The sequence below is a fragment of the Camelus dromedarius genome, chromosome 3 (assembly GCF_036321535.1).
Source record: "Camelus dromedarius isolate mCamDro1 chromosome 3, mCamDro1.pat, whole genome shotgun sequence".
NCBI classification, from domain to species: Eukaryota; Metazoa; Chordata; class Mammalia; order Artiodactyla; family Camelidae; genus Camelus; species Camelus dromedarius.
The window spans coordinates 24241335-24268687 of record NC_087438.1 but is presented as its reverse complement, the minus strand read 5'-3'; the positions used below and the strand labels follow the sequence as shown (position 1 = coordinate 24268687).

At 42.4% G+C, this 27353-nt stretch overlaps 1 protein-coding gene across 2 annotated transcripts in view; it reads left to right on the top strand.

Moving 5' to 3' along the window:
• Nucleotides 1-27353, top strand: part of AGXT2 (alanine--glyoxylate aminotransferase 2) — a 43698-nt gene continuing 16345 nt past the window's right edge. The window contains exons 1-7 of one of the 2 annotated variants that reach the window (XM_010977608.3): nt 1-164; nt 15562-15647; nt 16672-16856; nt 20189-20312; nt 21581-21675; nt 23139-23232; nt 23896-23989. In XM_010977608.3, coding sequence (XP_010975910.3) covers nt 77-164; nt 15562-15647; nt 16672-16856; nt 20189-20312; nt 21581-21675; nt 23139-23232; nt 23896-23989 — 766 coding nt within the window. In that variant the 5' untranslated portion in view covers nt 1-76. Of the gene's footprint in view, nt 165-15558; nt 15648-16671; nt 16857-20188; nt 20313-21580; nt 21676-23138; nt 23233-23895; nt 23990-27353 lie in introns of both variants that reach the window. The other variant, XM_010977607.3, reaches the window with a different exon arrangement.

Below are 27353 nucleotides of genomic sequence, written 5' to 3'. Positions count from 1 at the left end.
AGTCCAGCTGGTCAGTGAGCAGTGGAGCCCTTCCTCCAAACGGCTTCCACAGGGATTTGCCTCCTGCCTGGGAGACATGACTCTAGCCTGGAGATGTGTGCTCAGAGCTTTGCACCTGGAGACCTCATCGTCCAAGACCCCCAAGACATGCCCTTCTCTGAGCCGTGAGTGGAAACCAGGGGGACATGGGTCAGCAAAGAAACAGTGGGAGGGCACGGGCTGAGCTCTGGAGCCCAGAGCTCTGGAATGTTAAACCTGGATGGGGTCGTAGAGACAGGTCATCTAAGACCTGTGGGCTAGACCTCACCCTGTCAGACCCAGTGCCCCCTTCTCACGTCCAGTGTTTTGTAATGCTTTCTTTTGTCCTAAAATGAAATTTATGGGTAATAAAACCCAACTATACACAATTTCAAAGCAAAAACAGTCACTGTAATATAAAAAAGAAATAAAAGGAAAGCAATTCAAAATAAAGAATTAGCTGTAGTACGTGGATGCTTGAGGATAACTACTTTAAAAGCCATGAAGCATCCTCACAAATTTCCACCATGCCCTCAGGAGGTGGCACCACCCCCTCGATTACTGACAAGGAGATGGAGCCCCAGAGAAGTACGGTCATTTGCCCAAAGTCACCCAACGCAGGACTAGACCCTGAGCCCTCTTCTCCCACTCAGACTCTTCCTTTTTCTCCAGCTGGAACAGAAAATATGAGGAGACCTCCGTAGCCAGTCATTGGTGACTTCATATATTATTCATATATATATATGTATACATACATCCTACACGCTCGAGATTTTCACATGTATCTGGTTTCACTAGCAGCCCCCGCCTCCTCACCAGCTATCCTGGTGCAGACACGAGCATCAGCATCTCCACGCTGATGTGCTCTCATGGGACCCTGTGCCCCACAGGCCCTAAACACACAGAGAGGACCCTTTTCCGTTCCTTAGCGTGATCAATTTTATCTTGATTTTTCTCCTCATCTTTCCTTTTCCTCTCTCCTTCCTTCCTCTTCCTTTTTTTTTTTTTTTTTCTTAACACTTGCAACTCTTTGGAACCAAATACATATCTGATGCTTTCTATGCATTATCTCCTTTCATCTTCGACCAAACTTCTCAGGGAGTACTATTGTCTCATTTCACAGACGAGGAGACAGAAGAATAAAGGATAATTAAGAAATCTGCAGACTCATAGACATAGAATACAAACTTGTGGTTGCCAGGGGGACGGGGGTGGGAAGGGACTGGGATTTCAAAATGTAGAATAGATAAACAAGATTGTACTGTGTAGCACAGGGAAATATATACAGGATCTTGTGGTGGCTCACAGCAAAAAAGAATGTGACAATTAATGTATGTATGTTCGTCTATAGCTGAAAAATTGGAATTTGGAATTTGACACAACATTGTAAAATGACTATAACTCAATAAAAAAAAATGTTTATATAATCCGGTCAAAGGCAGAAACAGAAAAGTGACAACTTGGAATTCAAAGCCAGTCTGTCTGACTCCAAAGTCAGCATGATTCCGCCAGGCCCTTTCTTACCTGCTATTCTTCCAGTTCTGTTTGGATTTCTTTTTTCCCCTCAGTCATGGGTCTTTTGCCAGAATATCACTTAATTCTAACATTTTCTGAGAAGGAGCTAGAATTATACCCAGAGTCTTGTGCTCAGTAAGGAGGATGCTACACTGAAAGTACCAGCTGTTGACAAAGCAAGATGAATATCCTCTCTGCTGGCCCTTCCCACTTCCTACCCCAGCCCCAGGGGTTGTGGAGCTGGGCTGATGGTGGGAGTAGGTGTCTTAGAAATCTTAGAAATGGCACATGAGGTGCTTAGAGATCTTGATCGACTCACTGGGGCCTCCTTCACATAGCTCCATCAAGGAAACTATGGAGGAGAAGTCATCTTGAAAACCCATGACGTGTAGACACGGAGGGCACGCTCTTTTCCTGGCCTTTCAAAACCCTTTGGGACTTGGCTTCTACTTCTTTCCTACTAGTCCTAAATATCTGCCTGCTTACGTTTGTTCATCCAAACACACACTCATTGAACACACCCTTCTTAAGAACCAGCTGGGTGCAAGTATACATTTTTCCAATAAGTATTTGAGCACCCACTGTGCACCTGTGCCACAGACCAAGCCCCAGTGAGCAAGGCAAAACCTCCGCCCTGATCTATCCCAATGGGAGACACCGAGCATAAACAGATAAACAAAGAAATAAGAAAAAACATCCAATGGAGATGTATGCTGTGAATAAAACCAAATCACACTGAGAAGATAGAAAAATTAAATGGGGGAAGGGGGATCCAGGGTTAGATAAGATCACCAGGTGTTATGTGCTGTCAGATAGGCAGAAATAAAAATGTGTCGCAATCCTTGGCAAACACCTGTGAATATATTGTGGGTTGTATGTGTGCCTACAATATTCAGCCTTGCCTCTGATAGGCCCAGTCACTTTAGGCTATGTTCACAAAGTTATAGAGGCAATTTGTTTTCAGTATAAAAAAGTAGAGAAAGTATCTCAGTGGTGCCTTGTTTCTTACTAACTAAATGTGTAACATGCCCAGGCAGTTGCGGTGTGTGCATAAACGCACCGCTTTGCTCTCATTTGCCTTCTCCCCTACAAGGGCTGCAGAGGCAGGCAGATTGATAGCAAATCCTGCCCATTTCCAGCTGAGAAACTTTCCAAGCCTCCTGCAAAGGCTCTTCCAAGAAAAACATTCAAATTAGCCCTAAAGGCAGGTGTTCCTTCTGTACCACCAGGCCATCCTTGCTGATCTAAGCCCAGGGGGCCAGGAGGGGCTCAGGGAAGGCCTGCTCCCAAAAGTGCCAAAAGGAAGGATGGAGCCACCAGCCTTGGAATCAGGCAGAGCTCTTGCTTGTGAACAACGGCAACTGGCCCTGGGTTACTTAAGCGAAAGGACAGTCCTTGGAAGGAGATGTAGGGAGGGAGAGAGGGGGCTGTGAGAATCAGCAGGAAGGGGAAGGGGTGGGCAGGACTGGACATGGAAATACACCCGGGAAGACCCTGCAGGAGTAGCGGGAACTCCAGGCAGGAACAGCCTCAGAAGGTCCTCATGGCTCTGATCAGAGCCTCCAGCTAGTCCCCTGATCCGGGACCTCTGCTCAAGACTGCAGATCCAAAGAGAGGACATCTGATTCACCCTTCAGAGGTCTCATGTCCATCTCTTGGCTTCCCTGGCGGGAGACAGGCACCTAGTATTACTATCCTATTGATGCAGGAAAAATGGATGTGGGGTGTGAGGAGGGCCATGTCCCAGGCTTCAGTTGAGCCCCTGGGACGTGCCCTGCCAAGTGTGGGTCCCTGGCTTCATGCAGGAAAGAATTCAAGAGCGAGCCACAGTTGAATAAAGGTAGATTTATTTAGAAAGATACATCGAAAGGCAAGAGAAAGGCCATCAGATGTGGGGGTTGGGTGCTCAGATTAGAGTAAAAGTAAGCTTACACTCCATAGACAGAGTGTGGGCTGTTTCTGAAGGGGTAAGAGAGAGAAAGAGAGCTCGGCAGCCAGGAGGCGCCAGTTGTTATGCTCAGTGGCTTCATATGCTAATAAGTGGAACGGCCAGTCTAACTAGCCTGGGGAAGGGGCTGAGATTCAGGAAGTCAGCCACTTCCCACTCTTTGACCTTTTCTGGCTAGCCTTGGGACTGTGGTGGTGCCTGTGGCTATGTTATTCACCGTGCTAATAGGTTACAGTGAGCATATAATGGAGCTCAAGGAAGTCAAATCTCCCACCATCTTGAGCCTCAAGGCCTACTGGGGGTTGAATCTTTTGCCATTCTGGTGTTAATTGTTGTGTTGTTCCTTGAATGGCTGTGCCCTGCCCTCTTCCTGTCTCACTATCACTCAGAGCACAGAGTTCAATCAAGAACTAGCTTCCTCTGTAACTCCCTGCAGACTGTGGGACAGTTGATGAAGGGACAAAGGAGGTGGCTCTCAACCCTATGGGGGGGGGCGTTGGGGGGTGCTCGAAACTGCGAACTCCTCCCATTTAACCACAGCCTCAGCTCTAAGGTGAATGATAAAATTGTCATAAAAGGAAACCTTTCTTTCCTAATTCACTGGCTATCCTAGGTATCAAATGAGATACACAAAGTGACAGGTTTTTTTTAAGTTACCTAATATGCTGTGCAGAAGTAAGGCATAATTAGCATTTTAACAAATCACCTTAATGTTCTACCGAGTATGTCCATTGTGTATTTTCAAATATTTTATAACTTTTTTTTAATTTGAAAGAGTAAGCAAGCTCCTGATAAATACCCAGTCTCTGTTGAAAGCTGGTTGTGGATATTAGAAAAATCTTTATCGTTACAGAGACAATTTCCCCTAAAATTTTCAAATGCCCACAAAAGTGGATTTCTTTCACTTACTGTGCCCAACAGGTTTTCACTTTTCGATACTATGGTTTTGAGGGAAAGAAAACAAAGTTAAGGTTGTTGCCGGTGGATACAACTGGTGTTCCAGGTTCTTGTCCCGTCCCAGAAAGAATTCAGAGACAAGATGTAGTGGTTTAAAAAAGTAGAGTGAGGATTTATTAAAGGATGGATAGTACACTCTCAGGGGAGATTGGTCAGGCTCAGGTGAGCAGCTGCCCTGTGTATCTTTGTCAAGTTAGTTACATAGGGTATAAAAATGAATGGGCAGAATATTCACTGGGGAGGTAAGGACTTGGGGTCGTGTTCCCTGATTATCATTCCAACTCCACCTTCCCAAAGTGGGGAGGGATTTTTGTCCTTACTTAGTCTGGATCGGAAGTGTCATGGCATCAGTGCATGATAGGTACTTCTGATCTGCAAGGCTAATTTTATTGAAATGAGGGCAAAATGAGCAAAAGATTACATTTGGACAGTAGAAACTCCTGCCTTTTCTCACCTTTCTTTATTGGTCTCCAGGCCACTCATCACCCCAAAAGGTGTGACCCCTTATCAGCCCAAAGGTTCCTGCTTTTATCTGCCCAGGGACCCCTGCTGCTTACATGATGTGTGGTTTTCCTGCATTTGGTTTGTGCCCCTCCTTTCTGCCCAATTCCTGCCATTTGGTCTGTGTCCCCTTTTCTCTGCTCCTATCTACATATGTGCCTGCTCTAACAAGGTGACTTGTCTGTTGGTGAGCATTAGGCAGCTGTTAAATCTAGTTACCCACTTGGCAAGAGTGGTGGTGGTCTCCAAATTGAATGCCATCTTTTTTTTTTTTTTTTGAAGAATAGTAGGCTTACAATATTGTCTTAGCTTCAAATGTACAGCAAAGAGATTCAGTTATACATATTTTTTCAGATTCTTTTCCATTACAGTTTATTGCAAGATATTGAATATATTTCCTGTGCTATGTATAGGTCTTTGTTGTGTATCTATTTCATATCTAGTTGTGTATCTGTTAATCCCATATTCCTAATTTATCCCTCCCTCTATGCCTTCTTTAAATGTCTTGAGTTGTTTACATGAATTGAGTGGAAATTGTTAAATTTAATGAATTTAATGAAAATTATTAGCTGTCATCCATGTTTAACATCAGGCTTAAAAAGGGAACATCAGACCAGCTAAAATGATAAAAGAAGAAATTTAAAAATGCCTATACAGTGGGAAGGGTATAGCTCAAGTGGTAGAGTGCATGCTTAGCATACACAAGGTCCTGGGTTCAATCCCCAGTACCTCCTCTAAGAATAAATAAATAAATTAACCTAATTGCCTTCTCCCCACAAAAAAAAAAAAAAACCTAAATAAATAAATGTCACTGTTCAAAAAATTTTTAAATAAATAATAAATGTTTTTTAAATGCCTATACAGAAATAGACCTGGGATTCAGTTTTATTAATCCAGATCTCAGTTTTCCCTTCCCCAACCCCTCTTGGATACATCTTCCTCCATACACACACACAGTCCCCATGCACACACACACAAATAGGCTTGTGCATGCGTGCACACACACAATTTCCAGAAGCCCAAGAGAAGCTTTATGGACCCTCAACTTCTATGTCATCCTCAAAATGCAGACTATTTTGAATAAAGATTGCAAGCAACTATGTACATCTTTAGATTTTGATTTTTTTTTTCCTAAGCAAATCATGGAAACCAAAGCATTTTTGTTTCTTTTTATCCATCACTTATTGTTTTTACTGTTATTTTTGAGTTTGGGTTGTTTAGTGAGAGGATTTTCTAGATGTTTTGAGATGTAATCTGGACTTTTGTTTCTTTTTTTCTTATAGTTGATTTACAATACTATATTAGTTTCAGGTGAACAACATAGTGATTCAGTATTTTTATAGATTATATTCCATTTAAAGTTATTATAAAATAATGCTATATGCCCTGTGCTGTACAATATATCCCTGTGTCTTATTTATTGTATACATAGCAGTTTGTACCTCCTAATCCCCTACCATATCTTCTTGCCCCTCCCCCATTCCTCTCCCCACTGATAACCATGAGATTGTTCTGTGAGTCTGTTTCTGTTTTGTTATTTTGATTCATTTGTTTTATTTTTTAGATTCTGTATATAAGGGTGAGATGTTATCTAGATTTATTTCACTTATTAAATAATTATTTTTCCTACTTACTCACTAATCTTCCTTCCTTCCTTCCAGCAGAATTTTATGTATTTCATTTTGAGCCCTCATTTCACTATCATATTCCTATCAGTTTGGTGAATAAACGAATGAACAAATGAATATACCTAACTTAACTATTTAAAATCCAGACTTTTCCTTCATCGAATCTTTCCAACTTTCTTTCTTACCCCTCCACTTACTTTCATAATTCCTGTAACTTTGGAGTCAAGAGGCTTTTCAGCCTCTTCAATGGGTAAGTCTACTTTTGCAGATAGGAAAGTGAGACTGAATGAGTAAAGAGAATTTGAATTCTCAGAAAAACTAGGAGATGTTTTCCCCCGTCTCAGAAGAGTAACTAATGTAAAGAGACACAATGAAAAGCTTTTCAAAGGGTGAAATTCTCAGAAAACTTAAGCTATCATTTTTTTGTCATTTCCATGCATGGATAGCCAAAAGCCACTTACTTTTAAAGTAAGAGCAAATTAATGACATTCGTGATTATTTAGAGCAGAAAAGTAAATGAGATCTCTCTGAAAGAAAATATACTCAGAGCTGTCACTTTCCAGCTTCATTTAAAAACACAATCGTTCATTGTGTTTCTCAGGACAGTGACTTCATAGTCACACAAAACACCGACATTAAGTCCATGGATTCAAACCTTCATGCTGATCAAGAGACATCATTTCCTCAGCTCTCTCCACCTGTAAAAATTGTTTCAACACTGACCTTGAATCTTCAAAATTAGCAGCATTCTTTTCCAAGAGTACTTGTATAAGGTTTTTAGACACTCTTCCAGCTCTGTTGTTCTCTGTTTCCATTAGTCATCCCAGTGCTACAGAGGAGTCAAAATCTGTGCTGGAAAGGGGGTTGGGTGGAGGTGGCCAGTGAAGGAGCAAAAGAGTACCAGGCTGGGAATCAGAAATTCAGAGTTTCGAGGAAGACGGAGAAGATGGCGGAGTAGAAGGACGCTCGCAGGTCACCCTCTCCCACAAATACACCAAGACCCACATCTACAGACCCACTCAGCCAACCAGAGCACTTGTGGAACTCCGACAGAACATCGCCCTCTTCAAAACATAAAGATGCCAAAAATCTGGTAGGAGAAAAGGAAAAAAGAAAGAACAAAAGGCAAAGCAGCGCGGGACAGGTCCCGCGGGGAGGGAGCGGCAAAGGAGGACTGGCGCTCGCTCGCTGGGTCTCCCCTCTCCAACTGAGAGGCCAGCGGGACGGAGGGGGAGCCTCCGAGGCTCGGATCTATACAGAGCAGCCCTTGACTAACAGAACTAAGTTAAACGGGCACAGAGCGTCCCCCCTACACCCAGCATGAGACGCGGGCCGGCAGCGGCGGGCAGGGCCAGGCTGCACAAGCGGGGCGGAGGACGGAAGTGGCTGCACCGAGGCAGCCCCGGGGGAACGCAAGGGGCTGCGCGCCGTGGCTGTGGGTGCACAGGGCAGAACAACCTGGGCCCTCCATAAAACAGCAAGGTTGATGTGCTCTCGGGGGAAGGGTGCACACCCCCATCTCTGAAAACCCGCGGAAAGTTTTCGGGGGAAGAGAGGCGGGGCTCAGGCGCAGCCGCCATATCCTCCGCGCTGAGCACTCAGGCGGGGGCGGGGGCGAAACCTGCATCCGCACGGAAGGGCTTGGCAGCCTCAGAGGCCAGACTGAGACTGGCCTGCAGCCCCGGGCAGATAGTATCCTTCCATCCTGGTCCCTCGGAGAACTTGCTCCACAAAGACAAACAAGGAGCTGGGTTTTGGCTCGGAGCAGGGACAGGGCTGTCCCTCGGTCTTCCCCGAGCCCACCCGCGGAGCGCCGACCAGGGCGGAGCGCCGACCAGAGCAGCGGAGCTACCGGCGGCGGCGCAGGTAGAGCGAGAGCGGCCCCCCGCCTTTCGGGCAGGAACACAGCCCCTGACCGAGGTGCTGGGAGGGGGCACGACCCGCCCTCCTACCCGGCCAGTCTGCAACATCTGACTGCGGCATCCGGAGGGGCAGCGACCCGCTCGCCCACAGCAGAGAGCTGCACCTGACCCAGTGTTAGGAGGAGGCGCAATCTGCTTGCCGACAGGTGCTCAGAGCAGCACAAAAGAGGGCGCCAACGGAGGGCCTCTGAAAACAGCAAGCTGAGCTTCCAAAACAGGACGAAGACACAAAGACTTCACATTAAAAGCACACAGACTCCAGGAGAACACCGACAAACCACCCCCCTTTTTTTTCTTTTTAAATCTGTTTTTACCTGTTCTATTTTCTATTACTCTCTTAATCTTTACTTCTTAATTCATTTCTATTTCTCTTGGGTTTTGATGTCCTGCTATTGATTAGACACAAGTTTCAAATACATCTATTCATCTCCCCCCCCCCCTTTTTTTGTAAAGGTTTCAAAAGGACGTCTCAACCCGATTAATACTCTGCTTCAACTCACTCTTCTATTATTCATTATACACTGTTTTCAAACCCTCTTTCTCCCTTTTAAAATTCTTTCTCTCTCTCTCTCTTATTTTTTTTTTCTTTTTTTCCTAAGTTCTATTCCTAAATAGGCATCAGATAGATTAAAATCCTTAAGGACCAAAATAAACAACTGATACTCCATAAACCACAGTGCCAAAGAGGTATGAGCAAGATGAAGAAGCAGAAAAACCTTTCCCAATTAAAAGAACAAGAGAAATCCCCTGAAAGAAAGATCAACGAAATAGACATTGATAGCCTACTAGATCAAGATTTCAAAAAAGGAGTGATCAAATTGCTGAAGGAATTAAAAGAGATAGTGTTTAGAGATATAAAATATGTCAAAAATGAAATTGAAGCTATAAAGAAGAGCCAAGTAGAATGGGTAAACTCATTGACAGAGATGAGGAATGATCTAATAGCTGTGCAAAGCCGACTAGATAATGCAGAGGAACGAATTAGTGATCTAGAAGACAGGGCAATAGAAAGCACCCATTCAGAAGAACTACAAGAGAAGCAAATAAAAAATAATGAAAATAGCATAAGGGACCTATGGGATAATATAAAGCGTCCCAATCTTCACATAATAGGGGTCCCAGAAGGAGAAGAAAGATCAAAGGGGATTGAAAAGATTTTTGAAGAAATCATGACTGAAAACTTCCCAAACTTAAAGAAGGAATCAGATATCCAAGTACTGGAAGCTCAGAGGGTCCCAAACAGGAAGAACCCAAATAGACCCACACCAAGACATATCATAATCAAGATGGCCAGAGTCAAGGATAAAGAAATGATTCTAAAGGCAGCAAGAGAAAAGCAAAGAGTAAGTTACAAGAGAACCCCCATAAGGCTCTCAGCTGATTTCTGTACACAAACACTACAGGCCAGAAGGGAGTGGCAAGATATATTCAAAGCCCTGAATGAAAAAAGATGCAGCCTAGGATCCTTTATCCAGCAAGGCTATCCTTGAGGATAGAAGGAGAAATAAAGAGTTTCACAGACAAAAAAAAAGCTGCAGGAGTTTAGCAACACTAAACCCATGCTAAAAGAAATATTGAAAGGGCTATTCTAAATAGAAAAGCAGCAGGATGCTACAGAAATGAGAAACACACAACTGGAAAGGTGATAACTCATGAATTACAAATAAAGTAAACATGAAATTATAAAAGAAGACATACAAATCACTGAGAGTGGGAGAGGGAGGCAGGGAAATATAGAATTTTTTTTCTTTCTTTTTTAATTTTTGTTAACAGTAGGATGGGTTTGAAATCATGTTACTATCAGTTTAATAAAAACAGTTATAGTAATGGGTTGACAGATTTAAAAAAACGGGTAACCACAAGCCAAAAGTTTACAAAGGAGGCACAAAAATTAAATAAAATCCATGATAATACAAAGGAAAATTACCAAACCACAAAAGGAAGAAGAAAGGAACAAAGAGGATATACCAATTCAACTGCAAAGATAAGTTCAAAATGGCAATAAACACACATCTATCATTAATTACTGTAAATGTTAATGGACTAAATGCTCCAGTCAAAAGACACAGAGTGGCAGACTGGATAATAAAGCAAGAACCTTCAATATGCTGCATACAAGAGACCCACTTTAGGGAGAAGGACACATATAGATTGAGAGTGAAAGGATGGAAAAGGATATTCCATGCAAATGGAAAAGCCAAAAAAGCAGGTGTTGCAGTACTGATTTCAGACAAAATAGACTTTAAAACAAAGGCCATAAAGAAAGATAAAGAAGGACATTTTATAATGATTAAAGGAGTGATACAAGATGAGGATATTACACTCATTAATATATGTGCACCCAATATAGGAGCACCTAAGTACATACAAGAAGTACTAACAGAGATAAAGGGGGATATTGATGGGAATACAATCATAGTTGGAGATTTTAACACTGCATTAACATCACAAGACAGATCTTCCAGACAGAAAATAAACAAGGCAACAGAGAAATTAAATACTACAATAGAAAAACTAGATTTGGTGGATATTTTCAGAGCATTACACCCCCAAAAAATAGGATATACATTCTTTTCAAGTGCACATGGAACATTTTCCAGGATCGATCATGTACTTGGGCACAAAAGAAACCTCAACAATTTTAAGAAGATAGAAATTATCTCAAGCATCTTTACTGACCACAATGCCATGAAACTGGAAATCAACAACAGAGAAACAAAGGAGAAAAAAAGGAAAGCATGGAGATTAAACAATATGTTATTGAAAAAACAATGGATCAATGAGGAAATCAAAGCTGAAATTAAAAAATACCTTGAGACAAATGATAATGAAAGCACAACCACTCAAAACCTATGGGACACAGCAAAGGCAATGCTAAGAGGGAAGTTTATAGCGATACAGGCCTTCCTCAAAAAAGAAGAACAATCTCGAATAAACAATTTAACCCACCACCTGAATGAATTAGAAAAAGAAGAACAAAAAGCCCCAAAAAGCAGCAGAAGGAAGGAAATAATAAAGATCAGAGAGGAATTAAATACAATAGAGATTAACAAGACCATAGAAAAAATCAACCAAACCAAAAGCTGGTTTTTTGAAAAAGTAAATAAAATCGACAAACCTCTGGCCAAACTCACAAAGAAGAAAAAAGAGAGAGCACAAATTAGCAAAATAAGAAAGGAAAATGGAGAAATTACAACAAACAAAATAGAAATACAGAATATCATATGAGAATATTATGAAAAACTATATGGAACCAAACTGGATAACCTAGAGGAGATGGACAAGTTTCTGGAAACATACTGTCCACCAAGACTGAATCAAGAAGAATCTGAACACTTGAACAATCCGATCACTAGAAAGGAAATAGAAATAGCAATTAAAAACCTCCCTACAAATAAAAGTCCAGGACCGGACTGCTTCACCGGGGAATTCTACCAAATATACAAAGAAGAACTCATACCAGTCCTTCTCAAACTCTTCCAGACGATTGAAAAGGAGGGAATACTCCCAAACTCATTCTATGAAGCCACCATCACCCTGATACCAAAACCAGGCAAAGACACTACAAAAAAAGAGAATTATAGGCCAATATCACTGATGAACATAGATGCCAAAATCCTCACCAAAATTTTAGCAAATAGAATCCAACAACACATAAAAAAGATTATACATCATGACCAAGTGGGGTTCATCCCAGGGACACAAGGCTGGTTCAACATACGCAAATCAATCAGTGTAATACATCACATCAACAAGAGAAAGGACAAAAACCACATGATCATCTCAATCAATGCAGAAAAAGCATTTGATAAAATTCAACACGCATTTATGATAAAAACTCTCGCCAAAGTGGGTATAGAGGGAACATATCTCAACATAATAAAAGCTATATATGACAAACCTACTGCCAGCATAGTACTCAACAGTGAAAAACTCAAAAGCTTCCCACTAAAATCTGGGACAAGACAAGGATGCCCACTATCACCACTCCTATTCAACATAGTCCTGGAAGTCCTAGCCACAGCAGTCAGGCAAGAGAAAGAAATAAAAGGGGTCCAAATTGGAAAAGAAGAGGTAAAAATGTCATTATATGCTGATGACATGTTACTATATATAGAAAACCCTAAAAGGTCCACACAAAAGCTACTAGAGCTGATTGAAGAATTCAGCAAGGTAGCAGGTTACAAAATTAACGTTCAAAAATCAGTTGCATTTCTTTACACTAACGATAAATCAACAGAAGAAGAAAGTAAAGAAACAATCCCCTTTAAAATAGCACCCAAAGTAATAAAATATCTGGGAATAAATCTAACCAAGGAGGTGAAAGAATTATACACAGAAAACTATAAACCATTGATGAAGGAAATTAAAGAAGACTTTAAAAAATGGAAAGATATTCCATACTCTTGGATTGGAAGAATCAATATTATTAAAATGGTCACACTGCCCAAGGCAATCTACAGATTTAATGCAATCCCTATCCAATTACCCAGGACATATTTCACAGAACTAGAAAAAATCATAATAAAATTCATATGGAACCATCAAAGACCTAGAATTGCCAAAGCATTACTGAAGAGAAAGAAAGAGGCTGGAGGAATAACTCTCCCAGAATTCAGACAATACTGTAGAGCTACAGTCATCAAGACAGCATGGTATTGGTACCAAAACAGACATATAGACCAATGGAACAGAATAGAGAGCCCAGAAATGAACCCACAAACTTTTGGTCAACTAATCTTTGACAAAGGAGGCAAGAATATACATTGGAATAAAGACAGTCTCTTCAGCAAATGGTGTTGGGAAAACTGGACAGCAGCATGTAAAACAATGAAGCTAGAACACTCCCTTACACCATATACAAAAATCAACTCAAAATGGATTAAAGACTTAAACATAAGACAAGATACAATAAACCTCCTAGAGAAAAACATAGGCAAAACATTATCTGACATACATTTAAAAAATTTTCTCCTAGAAGAAATAAAAGCAAGAATAAACAAATGGGACCTAATGAAACTTACAAGCTTCTGCACAGCAAAGGAAACCAGAAATAAAACAAGAAGAAAACCTACGGAATGGGAGAAAATTTTTGCAAGTGAAACCGACAAAGGCTTGATCTCCAGAATATATAAGCAGCTCATACGACTCAATAAGAAAAAAATAAACAACCCAATCCAAAAATGGGCAGAAGACCTAAACAAGCAATTCTCCAAGGAAGACATACAAATGATCAAAAAGCACATGAAAAAATGCTCAATATCACTAATTATCAGAGAAATGCAAGTCAAAACTACAATGAGGTATCACCTCACACCAGTCAGAATGGCCGTCATTCAAAAATCCACAAATGACAAATGCTGGAGAGGCTGTGGAGAAAGGGGAACCCTCCTACACTGCTGGTGGGAGTGCAGTTTGGTGCAGCCACTATGGAAAACAGTGTGGAGATTCCTCAAAAGACTAGGAATAGACTTACCATATGACCCAGGAATCCCACTCCTGGGCTTGTATCCAGAAGGAAATCTACTTCAAGATGACACCTGCACCCCAATGTTCATAGCAGCACTATTTACAATAGCCAAAACATGGAAACAGCCTAAATGTCCATCAACAGGTGACTGGATAAAGAAGATGTGGTATATTTATACAATGGAATACTACTCAGCCATAAAAACTGACAACATAATGCCATTTGCAGCAACATGGATGCTCCTGGAGAATGTCATTCTAAGTGAAGTAAGCCAGAAAGAGAAAGAAAAATACCATATGAGATCGCTCATATGTGGAATCTAAAAAACAAAAACAAAAACAAACAAACAAACAAAAACAAAGCGTAAATAAAGGACAGAAATAGACTCACAGACAGAGAATACAGACTTGTGGTTACCAGGGGGGTGGAGGGTGGGAAGGGATAGACTGGGATTTCAAAATTGTAGAATAGACTACACTGTATAGCACAGGGAAATATACACAAAATGTTATGATAACTCACAGAGAAAAAAATGTGACAATGAGTGTGTATATGTCCATGAATAACTGAAAAATTGTGCTGAACACTGGAATTTGACACAACATTGTAAAATGATTATAAATCAATAAAAAATGTTAAAAAAAAAAAAAAAAAGAAATTCAGAGTTTCCTTCTTGTTCTGCAGCTAACTAGCTTGGTGACCCCGAACAAATTAATTTACCGCTTTAGGCTGGTTTCCTCATCTATAAAATGAGCATTTTGACAAAAAAAAAATCTGTTTCCTTCTAGTTCCAAATTTTTTTTCCTAAACTTTTCTTTATGGGGTACTGGGGGTTGAACCCAGGACCTTGTGCAAGCTAAGCTAAGCTAAAGGCTCTACCACTGAGTTATACCCACCCCACATCTCCAAATATTTAATGATTCCTCCGGCTCAGCTTTTCTTGGCTTTGTTGTGGTCTTGTGCTGTCCTGGAGTTTGCATTGTGTTCTGCAGGAAGCTGTGTCTTCCAGATCTGTTTGTGTATATTGATTATTACCTTGCATTATCTAGCACCCATCTCTCCTCGTTCCCTATGAAAATAGTCAACAGCCATTCATTCCTTGTTCATTGGCGCCAACCCAGTACCAGAACCGGGATAGGTGCTGGGATTCAGGCACTATTCAGCTCACAGCTTAGAGATCATCTCTATTAACACAGAGGATATACACCAGCAACACCCTACACTAGCAGAGTCTGGTCAACTGAACAGAGAATTGTAGCTGACACATGGTGGAGAGGGATGGGAGTAGGGGTTGGGGGGCGTGTTGAAGGAGGAGCTTCCCAAGATTGTGAGGGACCAAAAAGGGAGAATCCATGACTTCTCCCAACGTCCTCCACACCTTTCCTGACTAGATTCAAGATTCTCTCTTTCCTCCAGAAAATTCATTATTGCGGTATCTCAGTTTTTAAATCCAAGCTAAAGGCTGGTTTAAATGAATTTCTCAAAACTAAGAAATAAAGAAGATTGCCTAAGGACCTTGATTCAGGTTAACTGTAAGTTATTTTTACCAACGGGCCTGTGTGATGTTTAGTTGAGGATCCTAACCCACTTCACTCTCAGCAGGTGCTTTCTGGACATCTGTAACCAAGCTCGGTCTTCATACAAAACCCAGCATGCCTCCGTGTGACTTCACACCTGAAAGATACCAGGTAAGAGTCAAAGGTTTAGGAAAAACCCAGGGAAGTGGTTCTTCCTGAGAAGGCTAAAGTAATTGTTTCCCCAAGAAAGACCCACAACAAATGGTCCTGCCTTCCACAGAGCCATCCACCTCAGATACCCTGTCCTTTAAATCACTGGGAGCATCTGAACTCTCTGACTCCATTCAGTGCTGTTGTGAGAGATGGTGTGAGAGAGAGATGGAGACAGAGGCAGAGATGGAGAGACACAACAGAGGGAGACAGAGAGTTCACGGAATAGACTCCATGAAAATACATATATCACAGGGACATAGGTATAGCCACACACACGCAAATACACATATCACAAATATGACGGCACACGTTTGCTTTAAAATGTTTTTATTCTACCTCATATAGCAATGCATGAGCTGACCTTCCTGAGTCCTCCACCAGAAAATATAAAGTTATCATTTTGTTCACAGGCTAATAAATACTGAAATTGTTCCCCCCGCCAACTCTGTCTCTCTCTCCAACCCCTTTATTCTATAATTTAGAAATTGTAGAATCAATAGAGTCAAGAGGGATCCACGACGAAGATAGCTATAGGGCAGAGCTTAATAATTAAAGACAAAAACACCACCAGTACGTTGGTTTTTTTTTTTTTTTTTAATTCTTAGAAAAAGCTACAGAGGGGGAAAAAATTACTTCAGGTATTGACTTTCAAAGTCTTTTTTTTTTTTTCACAGCTAAAATCAGCTCAAAGCCAAGACTTTCCATGGAGAGGTGGAAAATTCCAGCCCCCTTCTTCATGTTTGATCTAGAAAGGGACTGAAGGGCCACATTAATAATTCCCCCACTTGACAGGAAGGCCTCGGTGTCTGTCCAGCTGGGAGGTCACCAGGCGAATAGCCACCCCAGTGAGCGAGGGCAGCAGCCCTGGGCTGGGTCGGTGGAAAGGCCAGGCCCTGCCTCGTAGACCTGCTGTTGATTTTGTATGAAATGGTAGGATAAGGAAAAGGAAGATTTTAAACCCTTCAACCTTGCCTACCAACAGTCCCTTGCCTACAGCCGAGTCCTGGAGATCCACGAGCAACATCTTTCTCCTGTGCCGACAGCATATTTCCCAACACCTCTGTTGCTCTCCCAAGGTCACATGGAGTGGCTCTTTGACTATGAGGGAAACAGATACCTGGATTTCTTTTCTGGGATCGTCACTGTCAGTGTTGGCCACTGCCACCCGTGAGTATCCTTAAAATTCTGAGATTTTGCACTCCAGAAGAATCTATGGAAAACAGGCTAATGACCACGTTAGTGATTCTAAATTTCTATTAAAAACTTTCTCTCCTTAGGCACATCCCAGTTGATGGTTGACATGCTCCCTGTTATTTTCCTGGGTGACAAAAAAACAAAAAACCTTGACATTATCCTTTTCCTTCTCTTGACAATGCAAGATTTCATCATTCTCATTGCACATGCAGTGGGGTGTGTACCATGTGACGGGAGTGTTGGCTCTGTGTGTTCTTCTCAGTAGTAACAGCTTCCAAAGAGGAAACGCACCGAGGGAAAGGCAGAGAGGAAGGAAAAGGCCAGCGGTTCTCAGAGAGCACAGGGCGGGTGTGTGGGGTTGGGGGCAATGAGAGATGAGAAATCACTTTTTGACTGAGGGTCTTCTTCATCAACTCAGTGATGGAGAGGATAGAAAGGATGATAGCAGAGGTAACTCTGGCTGGAAATTTACATCGGAAACGGATGACTCCATTAGTCTTGAGATTTCCTGCAACCTTGATCAGCAATCCACAGATGCCCTGGGCAGATGCTTCTGGGGTCCTTACTGTTTTGGTACACCCACCTCATTTTAACGTCTGTTCTCACTTGCCTTCAGTAATCTAGCCAGGAAAGCTCACATTAAGTGGGACAAAAATAAAGCAACAAGTCTAAATAAATGGAGTAGGTTCGGGCTCTTCTGTCAAAGCAGGTGCAAAGGGTCTTCTCCGCAAGCAGCTGTCAGGTGGTGAGGAGGGAGTTGTACCCGGGTCCAGCCCTCGCCTGTTCCTCCCATAGCCTTCTCCTTCCCATTTCCATCTTCAGGAGGCACTAGTCCCATATGAAGTCGTGAGGGGCATGCAAAATAAATTTTAGATGCAATTTAAAACATACGATAAACTTGCAAGAAAGAAGTAAAGAAAAATGAAGGAGAGAAATTTTTTTAAATATTCGCAATGAATCCTCCCAATAACATACCACTCTCATGACTTTGGTGCCTCTCCTGATCTCCCTTTGACCTTCCAGCCTGTCCCTCTGACCCTCTAACTCTGGGAGCCTCAGGCTCTTTCCTGAGCCCCCTGCTTTTCTCTCTATACTCTCTTCATCTCTTATGGTCCCACCGCATCTCCCCACCTCTGCTCAGTTAACTGCTGCATTTTCGGCAGCCTTACCCAGCAGACTTGGCCTCTCACCAAGCTGTGATAGTAGCTCTAAGACACCCGGGGTGGACACTAAAATGCCCCATATCTCTCACAGCCTCCAGGACACACCCTGCCCCATGATATTCCACTATCAGGAGAAATTCAGCATTACAAAGATCAAATCCACCATGCTCTCACAGTACTATTTCTATCACATATTCAAAGAGCACGTATGAGCCACCTACTCTGTGAAAGTCCTTGCTAGGAGCTGAGGAGTTAAGACAACTGGCTGTCCTTCTCAACCAACCCTGAGAGTTCCCTAGTATTACAGTCAAGAATATTAAAGTCATCTGTGACTCTTTTCTGCCTTTCGTTCCATATAACCAACCTGATACTAAGGTCTACTTCTCCCTCCATTGAAATGCCTCTCCTACCACTCCCCTCCCACTAATTCTCACTAACCCCAGTCTCCTAGTGTTACAAGGAAAAGGGAAATAAGAATGACCTCAGTGCTTAGTTACCCGAAAAAAAAGAATTTTTAACGAGAGACAGAAAGCGTGACATAAGCAAGATTTTTATTAGTAAAGTAAAAAGATAATACAAGATAGTCCACTCCCGAGAACTGGAAACAGGCCAATCCGAGAGAAGAAAAATGGCACTGCTCCTTTGTTTTTCCTGTTTTTATATCCTGGCTTAGGGGCATTTTTGCGTTTGATTGATTGATTGATTGATTGACTGATTGATGGCTCAGGTTCTTTGAGTGATCAGGCTGATTGACAGCTCAGGTTCCTAGTGCCCTGGCATGCCCATCCCCTTTCAGGCAGGTTAATGGGTCAAGTTACGCCGGATCCTTCTCTTAGGCACAGCTGCAGCATTTTGATTTTAGCTGGCTTCTTTTGCTGGCCCTCATTTAGGGAAAGTAATAGTTTCTGGAGTCCCTTATCCTGAATGTAGACCTACTGTTATTTTCTTGGTTGGTTCCTCTCCCCCTGCCCAGTGCTCATTTCTTTCTAACTGCCTAACACTAGGAGCTCTTCTCTTCCCACACCTGGAAGCAACCATGCCCTCCTAGCTGGCCTCACTGTTACCAGTATCCCCGCTTCCATTCTACCCTCATGTGGCTCTCAGATTTATTTTGCTAAACAATGCTCTTATCAAGTGTCTCATCCACTTAAGAGCTTATTGATACTCCACAGTTCTAAAGTGAGTTCCATGGGACACCGAGCACAGGAGAGGTTAATTGTTAAGGGTCTCATTAGAAAATAAGATTGGGAAACACTTGAAAGTATCCTTCCTGGGGAAACACAGTATACATTAACCTATTAAAGGTACTGACAAGTCCTGCAGTAAAGAAATCTGTTTGATCTGGTATTCCTCAAAATTGTTTAACCACTGAACTGATTTGGGGGGAGGAGGTGACAGCTATCAATAAATTAAATTAAATTAAATTAAATTAAATTAAATTAAATTAAATTAAATTAAATTAATTAAACAGAATTGGTGTGTAACAGACTTTAGCAATTGCTGTCCTTTAGATCAAGTTCAAACACCATGGCCTGTCTTTTCAAGGCATGCCAAGTCAGATCCCACATTCTTACCTACACTTACCTCTTTTCCTCCCTCAACATGAACCTTTGGCTCTTTCACAGAATGTGGTTACAGAATGTTCATCAACACTGACCACTAATTATACTGGACCCAAATATTGGAATCTTCTTGAAAGGAAAAACTGTTTGTCGTGTATGCATGTACTTGATGGATCTGTAATTCTTTAGAATAAAATGGGAAGACACCCAAGCTTAAGTTTAGTCGTCTCTATTTCCCTAACTGTTCAAAAGGTAGTTAGTAAGAAAACCTAGTTAGAAGAGATTGTAAATTCAAACTTCCTCCTACACTAAGAATGTCTTTTCTGAAGTCTCCAGCAGACAATCATTTAGTCTCCTAATGAACACTTCCTTTGGTAAGGAATTCATGACCTTTTGAGGCAACTCATCCCATTGCCAGATACTTCTGGAAGTTAGAGAAACTTTTTCTTGTGTACGGATGAAATCAGCTTCTTGAATCTCTTGGAGAAACGGCCATAGGTTTGAGCTCGATGGCCAGTGATGTGTTGGGAGGGACATGCCCACTGCATGTGTGGTTAACTCAGCTCTTCCGTTCACCCAGGAAGGTAAACGCAGCGGCACAAAAGCAGATTGGCCGTCTGTGGCACACAAGTACCGTCTTCTTCCATCCTCCAATCCACGAATATGCAGAGAAGCTTTCAGCACTTCTTCCTGAGCCTCTGAAGGTATGATGCTCCCAGCTCACAGGGACAGGAGGCTCATGGTCCCCGGAAGCTGGCCTAGGAAGCGAGAGTATGGGCGGGGAATCTGGTCTGTGCATTGAACAACTGAAATGAGTGAGCTAGTAGCCGTACTGAAAGCAACCAAGGAGAAGAAATGAACTGAGGAACTGCTGGTGAAACCAGCCAGTGTGTACCGCATCAGCTCTAAGCGGCTGTCCCTCCTTGGTCACTCTCCTCGCCATCACGTCTTTGCAGAAATCACTCAGCGGGAGTCCCAGGCCTCCTGACCCTCCCCTCTCTGTTCCTCAGGAAGTTTCTGTCTCTTTGCTCCACAGCTCCTCTGCAAAGTCATCAGCATTTCTTCTTTAACAAAGATTGGAGCCATTTTTTAATAAAATTAATATACCATTCAGTTTATTTGGTCTGAGATGCAGTTAGATATTTTTGCCAAATGAGATGTTTTTCTGCATCTGAAATGACTGAATTTTTTTAACTGAATTGAGATGCAAAATTGTTGGCCAAGGTTTGCGTTTTGGGATTCAGTGAGTTCATACGCATATAGAGCAGTGTGCCGTACCCGGATCAGCTCTTACCATTATTTCACCATATCACTAGATGCATTATTTACTACATTATCTACAAGGGATGAAGGAAGTTGAAAGAGCTGCAACCCAAGTTCAGGGCAGGCAGGTTCATGGAAGAGCTGATGCAGGGAAGGCAGCCGGGGCACAAGGCAGCCGGGGCACAGCACCTGCCCCCGGTCCCCGAGCCTGGTACCCTTTTCTTTCAGCCAGGATAAGCTGCATTTTTGGTTTGCTTGCTTGTTTTTTCAGCATTCACACATGCTGAAGAGGCAGGCTGGGGTACACTCTGGGGCTCCAGGATTAGGGAGCCTGCTTGGTACAAGCTTTCACGATCAGGTGGGGTGGTTCAGGGGCAGGAGACAAGAGACCCATTCCTCAGAGCCACTCAACCACTCACCGCCGGACATCTCAGCAAGTCTCCCATCTTAGCATTCTGCAGGGCATCAAGCAAAGCCAATGAACATCCAGAACGTTTCACAACTGGGACAATCCCTTAGCCGTATTTGTATCTCTAGTGCTTAGCATCTGCTCAATAAAGAGCTGTAGAATTAATAGTAATTAAAAGATGGGACTGCCGGTCAGAAGGGAACTTCTTAATAATCAGAGGCTGGGACACACTGTCTTCAGCCATTTTGAATTAATTGGATAATAATGCATCTCATGGCCATGTCTTCTTTTTTTCTCCAGGTCATTTTCTTGGTGAACAGTGGCTCAGAAGCCAATGATCTAGCCATGCTGATGGCCAGAGCACACTCAAATAACACAGACATCATTTCTTTCAGGTAATCAATCGCATCTTGGAATGTTTAACTTTAGTAACATGGATTCATCCTGACATTAAAGGTTTATCTTTAAAATACAGCCTAGAGCAGGTGAGGGGCTTCCCCAGGGTTTTTTTTGTTTGGGTTTGGTCTTGGTTTTGGGTTTTTTTTTTTTTTTTCTAATTTTAGGTTTTAGGGTAAGATCAGCCAAATGAATTTTATGGCTGAATAACGCAATCCAAATTGGCCTGATCCAACATAGGGGTCCCTGACTAAGGTAACCAAGAGTTTGGAGTCCTAGTTATGTCATAGATCCTTTTATGGAATTGAAGAGAAGGTCATAAGATAGTTTTTTAACTTTTTTTTAATTGAAGTATAGTCAGTTACAATGTGTCGATTTCTGGTGTAGAGAACGTCTCAGTCATGCATACATATGTATTTGTTTTCATATTCTTTTTCATTAAAGGTTATTACAAGATGCTGAATAGAGTTCCCTGTGCTATACAGAAGAAATTTTGGGTTTTTTTAATCTATTTTTATATATAGTGGCTAACATTTGCAAATCTCAAACTCCCAAATTCACCCCTTCCCACCCCCTTTCTCCCAGTAACCGTAAGATTATTTACTATGGCTGTGAGTCTGTTTCTGTTTTGTAGATGAGAGCTTTTTAACGTTGAAGACGTGGTATTGACTCCAACATACACCAGGTGGTGAAGTCTAGGCCCCCAGAAGCTCATCACTTTGCCATGTGACACTGGACCCACTTTAATCTCTCTTTATGATGAGGAACCATGTACTTATCTCATGGTGCTGGCTGCACCAATTTTCACCTTTTTTTTTTAAGTTCAGAGGATGCATATCTAACCCTGTATATTTCTACTCCTTTGGGTGACTGTTGAGAATCAAATACATACACTTGATTTGGAAAGTTGCCAAAACTTATCTAAAACCAAGACTGGAGATTAGGATGATTTATGCTAAATATGACTGTTTCAGGTTCAAAAGAAAACAAAACCTGTGTTTATTAGATTCAAGTAGGGTGGCTTATGAGACATGAAGAGAAGTCCGCAAAGATGGTGAGCAACAGCTGCATCACTGGAACAAATACTTGGCTTCTTAAAGGCAAACTGCTTTGCAGATTAAGACTCATTGAATATGTGATTTCTAGCATGTTGCTATGAGTCGCACTGCTTTGGAGTAACAGAGTAGAGCAAACCTAAGGTCAGAGTCCTTGGCCAGATGGTCTCCAAAATGTCTTTCACAATTTCAGACCGATGACACCAGTAGGGAAGATAAATAAGTAAACTCATTTGACACTGGCTTAGAAGATTTCTTAGCGATCGTTGGAGTCGCATATCAATAATGTTCTCTTTCACCTCTGTAGCCTTTGTGGATTTTCTTTTTCATCCTACCCAGTGTTCCACAGACCAGGGATCGAAGGAAAATAAACGTAACTCAGTCCTCCCACTATTTTCTCCCTGCAGAGGCGCCTACCACGGGTGCAGTCCTTACACACTTGGCTTGACAAACGTGGGGCTCTTCAAGATGGAACTCCCCAGTGGGATGGGCTGCCAATCAGTAGGTCTTGAGATTTTGTCTTATTTCTCTAAGGTCTGCTGGGTGTGTGGAATCACTGATCAGATTTTCCAGGCATTAGGATTAGAAACTAATATAGAGCCTATAATTAATCAGGGGCTCAATTTGATATAATTGAATTAAAGACCATTTAAAAGAAATGTTTCTTAGAAAGACCTTCAGAGCCTGAGTAATGGTTAATGATAGAGATTTTTGTTGTTTTGTTTCTAAGTAAAATCAGGTAAACTGCAAATAAATGTGTTGAAATAAGTTCTCGGAGCCTTGAATGCATAAAATTTCCATAGGGTCATCCTTGTTCTCACCTTCTGTTCTCACTCGCTGTGGTCACCTTTCAGCATTAAAATCAGATACCTAATTATTCTTATTCTTTCAGATGCCCTTACTCACCAAACTCTTGAGCAAATTATTTCCAGGCTGATACTGAAATCAGTTTCCTTTGTAGAGTGCCCACATAATTGATTTCCAAGAAAAGAATTCTCTCTTCAAAGCAGAATATTAGGTTTTTGTTCTAAGTCGAGGAAGAGTAGAGGAGGAATCTCAGTATCAAATTAAGAAGCCCTCTTGCCTTGATTGGTACCATATGCTGCCCCAAATTGACTGTCTTGTGTTCACATCTTGCCAAACTCCCTCTTCTGTCATTTGCAGACAATGTGCCCAGATGTTTTCCGTGGGCCCTGGGGAGGAAGCCACTGCCGAGATTCTCCAGTGCAAACCATTCGGAAATGCAGCTGTGCACCAGGTCCAACTGGGCAGGGAGGGAGGCACAGGGCCGAAGGTCAGGAGGGGTAAGGAATGTGGAGAAAGACAGAACTTTTCCTGATTGAACAAATTTGAAAAAGTGGGAAAGGGAGAAGCCGAGAGAAACACAACTAGGAAGTCACCCCTCATTGAACCAACATCTCTTATGCCTTCAGCCACCATATTGTCAGAGCGTCCATCTCCTAGTAGGAAATACACCCCGTGCTATCAGGGCTAAGCCAAAACCAGACTATCACCTGGTCCTTCATTAAAAGGGCTCTCTTACCTCTCTCAGCAATAACTCTGCTACCAATTTTAAAAGAAAACAAGTTTGGCGGGGATTATTTATCAAGTCCCAATGGAAGAAGGGGAAAGGGGAAAGAATGCTTTTAGCAATCTCAAAGCTCCAGTTGAGAAGCTCCCCTAGGGACTCAGAATACCAGCCAAGATGAGAGCACTTGTCAAAACATAAGTCCTTTCTTGAAGGCTGCTGACATCCCTTCAAAAGTTGTGAAGACATTCTCACAAGGAAAGCATCTCTTTATCAGCCGCATTGTCATTTGCAATCTTGACCACTTCTTACCATGAGGGAGAGGAGGCATGGAGACAGCATCTGTTCTTTGCTAATCAGCAAGTCCCACCTCGTGCTTGTCATCACAGTGCAGGGCCCTTTGAAGGAAAGGACTAAATGCTCCAGCCAAAAAACTTTAATGGAACAGGGTGAGTCACGGAGCTGAATGCAAATGGAAACCTGAAAAATCAGCTCTGAAGGGAAAGACATTCACAGCCATCTGAAAATTCAGATGGGATAATGGCAAAACAGAGGTAGCAGGATGAAAGAATGAGCTTTAGAACAAGATGTCAGTCTCACAAAACCTAAAACCATCAGGAAGTTTAGAGCTGTCTTTCAAACTCTCCATTTTAAAGATGAAGAAACAGAGGTCCACACCTAGGAGGCTGAGAGCTAGGACTTGACCCCAAGTCTTCTGACCCCAAAGCCCATGCCCCCTACCCAGGACCACCATTGCTCACACTGGGGTGCCAGCCGGATGAACCCCAGCTTAAAAACAATTCCTGATCTGCTGGCCGGGATTGAGGAGACACACAAAGTCAGGAGACCTGGGTTGGACTCTCAGCCCTACCGTGGCTCATCTGTGAGCAAAAGCTGCATCTTTTGCTTCTGTTTCTCTTCTGTGAAATGGAGACAGCAGTACCTACCCTCCCCACACCCCACAGCTCCTTACTCCAGGCACTCATGAGACCAAGGGAGAGAGCTCTTTGTAGGGAGGGGCAGGCAGGAAACAGCAACACCAAGGACAGCCATGCCTGCATCTCATTCCCACGCAGCATCAAGAACCAAACTCTGGTGGATGCACCTCATAGACATCGACCGGACTGCAAAACCACGAGTGCAGAGCCTCGGAGGCAGGAACCTCAAGCCCTGGTCATTTCCTTCCCTCCTGGCTCTTGTCCCTCTCTCCCTCCATCCTCCCTGCCTCCTCCCTCTTTGAGGCCTTCTCCCCAACATCAGGCCGACATGAAAGTACCAGAACCCCAGTGTCATCTCTCTAGTGGCATCTGGAGACTAAATGATCATGACAGACATCTCTGCTTCTTGGAACCATGGTCTTTGGCACAACTGAATTCAGCTGTTTTCTTAACTCATATCGTCAAGAGACAAGACAGATAGCCTATCTTTATACAAAAAGGGACTCCAGCCTCCTCTAGCGCTGTTAGGGCCTGAGAAGAGTTTGGCCTTTGTTGTAAAAAGGTACATTCATATCTGTTTACAAATGCATCCCCATGTGTAAGTTACTTTGAGTGTAGAAGTCTTCGGTTCTCAGTTCCTCTTAGAGGTCATTCAGTGGGCACAAACAAGTGCCATTTTTGGTAAGGGGCTCTTTTTTCACCTCAGAAGTATGTCATCACCCCCTCAGAGAGTCCATTTTTGAGCAAGGATCCATTTTTGAGCCAAATATAGATGTTTATGTGGTAGATTTCATTCTCTTCCTCCGCCCCCTTTGTGGAATTTTTTTCTTTCCAAGTGTTCACTGCAGTGCCTGAATTTCAGATGTAACCTGTGATGAAATGCACTTCTCAACACCCACTGCCCCCACAATGTCCCAAACCTGGTGCTGATCATGTTATTTCTTTTCTTCCTTTTGCAAGACAAGTTGCCTTTTCCTTAAAAAATTTTTTCTTCTTGGTTCCTCAGTCTGCTTAACTCTTGCTATATCACCAGCTGGAGTAGAAGTGCTTCCATCTCTACTCTGTTGTTTGGAGAGCATCCAGGAAAGCATCTTTGCCCCCATGAAGCTGTCATGGTAACACCACTGCACCAAGTCTCTCCCCAGAGGTGGCCTGACCTAGAGTTACAGCAAAGAGCCAATGAAGGAAATGAAGGAAAAAGCCAATGACAGTTGATGACCTCTCTCGCCGCTGAACTTGTGGGAAGTAGGGGGGAAATCCTGAAAGGTCTAGCACAGGTCCAAGCAAAACCTTCTTCATGGTTCAGTTTTGTCCAAATGTAAGTCATCAGGGTTGATTTGGCTCCACCTTTGATTTCTCTAGTTACAAATGAGTTTGCTAAATTCCCAAATTATGTTTTTTGAACATATGTCTCATCTATCCCTTAGGGTCATCTTAGGTTTTTTTCTCATCCCTTCTTAATAAAAATAGGACATTTCAGTCTCTAGGGGCATAGGTTTATTTGCCTACCAGATCCTGCCCATCAAACAACGTGAGTGATGCTAAAAAACAAAATGCACCTTCTGGGCTTGATAGTCAATTCATTACTTCCTTCTTCGAATCCCCAATCCTCAGTTTCAGCTAAGATCAGGTACCGCTGTCAGTCAAGCTTTCCCAAACATCACATGTAGCTTAAAAGTATGTTCAGGGCTAGGTAATGTTTCCTCCACTTTTTAATGAAGATCCAAAGTATAAAATATATTTACACTTCCTTTTTTATGGTGATGACTGAAAGATTCCATTCCTTATGTCCAGCCTTCAGGCAACAGGGCTACATCCTTACCTCTAAGGTAAGTCATCATGATGGTAGACGCTTTCACCGTCACTGGGGCCAGGGACCCCTGTCACATCTCCCTCAGCGTCCCTTCTGCTGTCCATGGATATGGGTGTGGTGCTGTTTAGAACCCAGTTACAGGTGTGGAGACCATTTCTGAAGCTTCAGTCATATGCGGATGCAGTAGATCTGGGACCTTGGGTGTTCCGGAGGATAAAGCTTCCTCTCCCTGGCTACAATGGGTGAAAGTTATCTGACTGTAATCCATTTTAGACTGAATTCCAATTTTTCTATAAACATATTTACTAATTATAAAGACTGAGCTACTTTGTAGCTTTAAAAT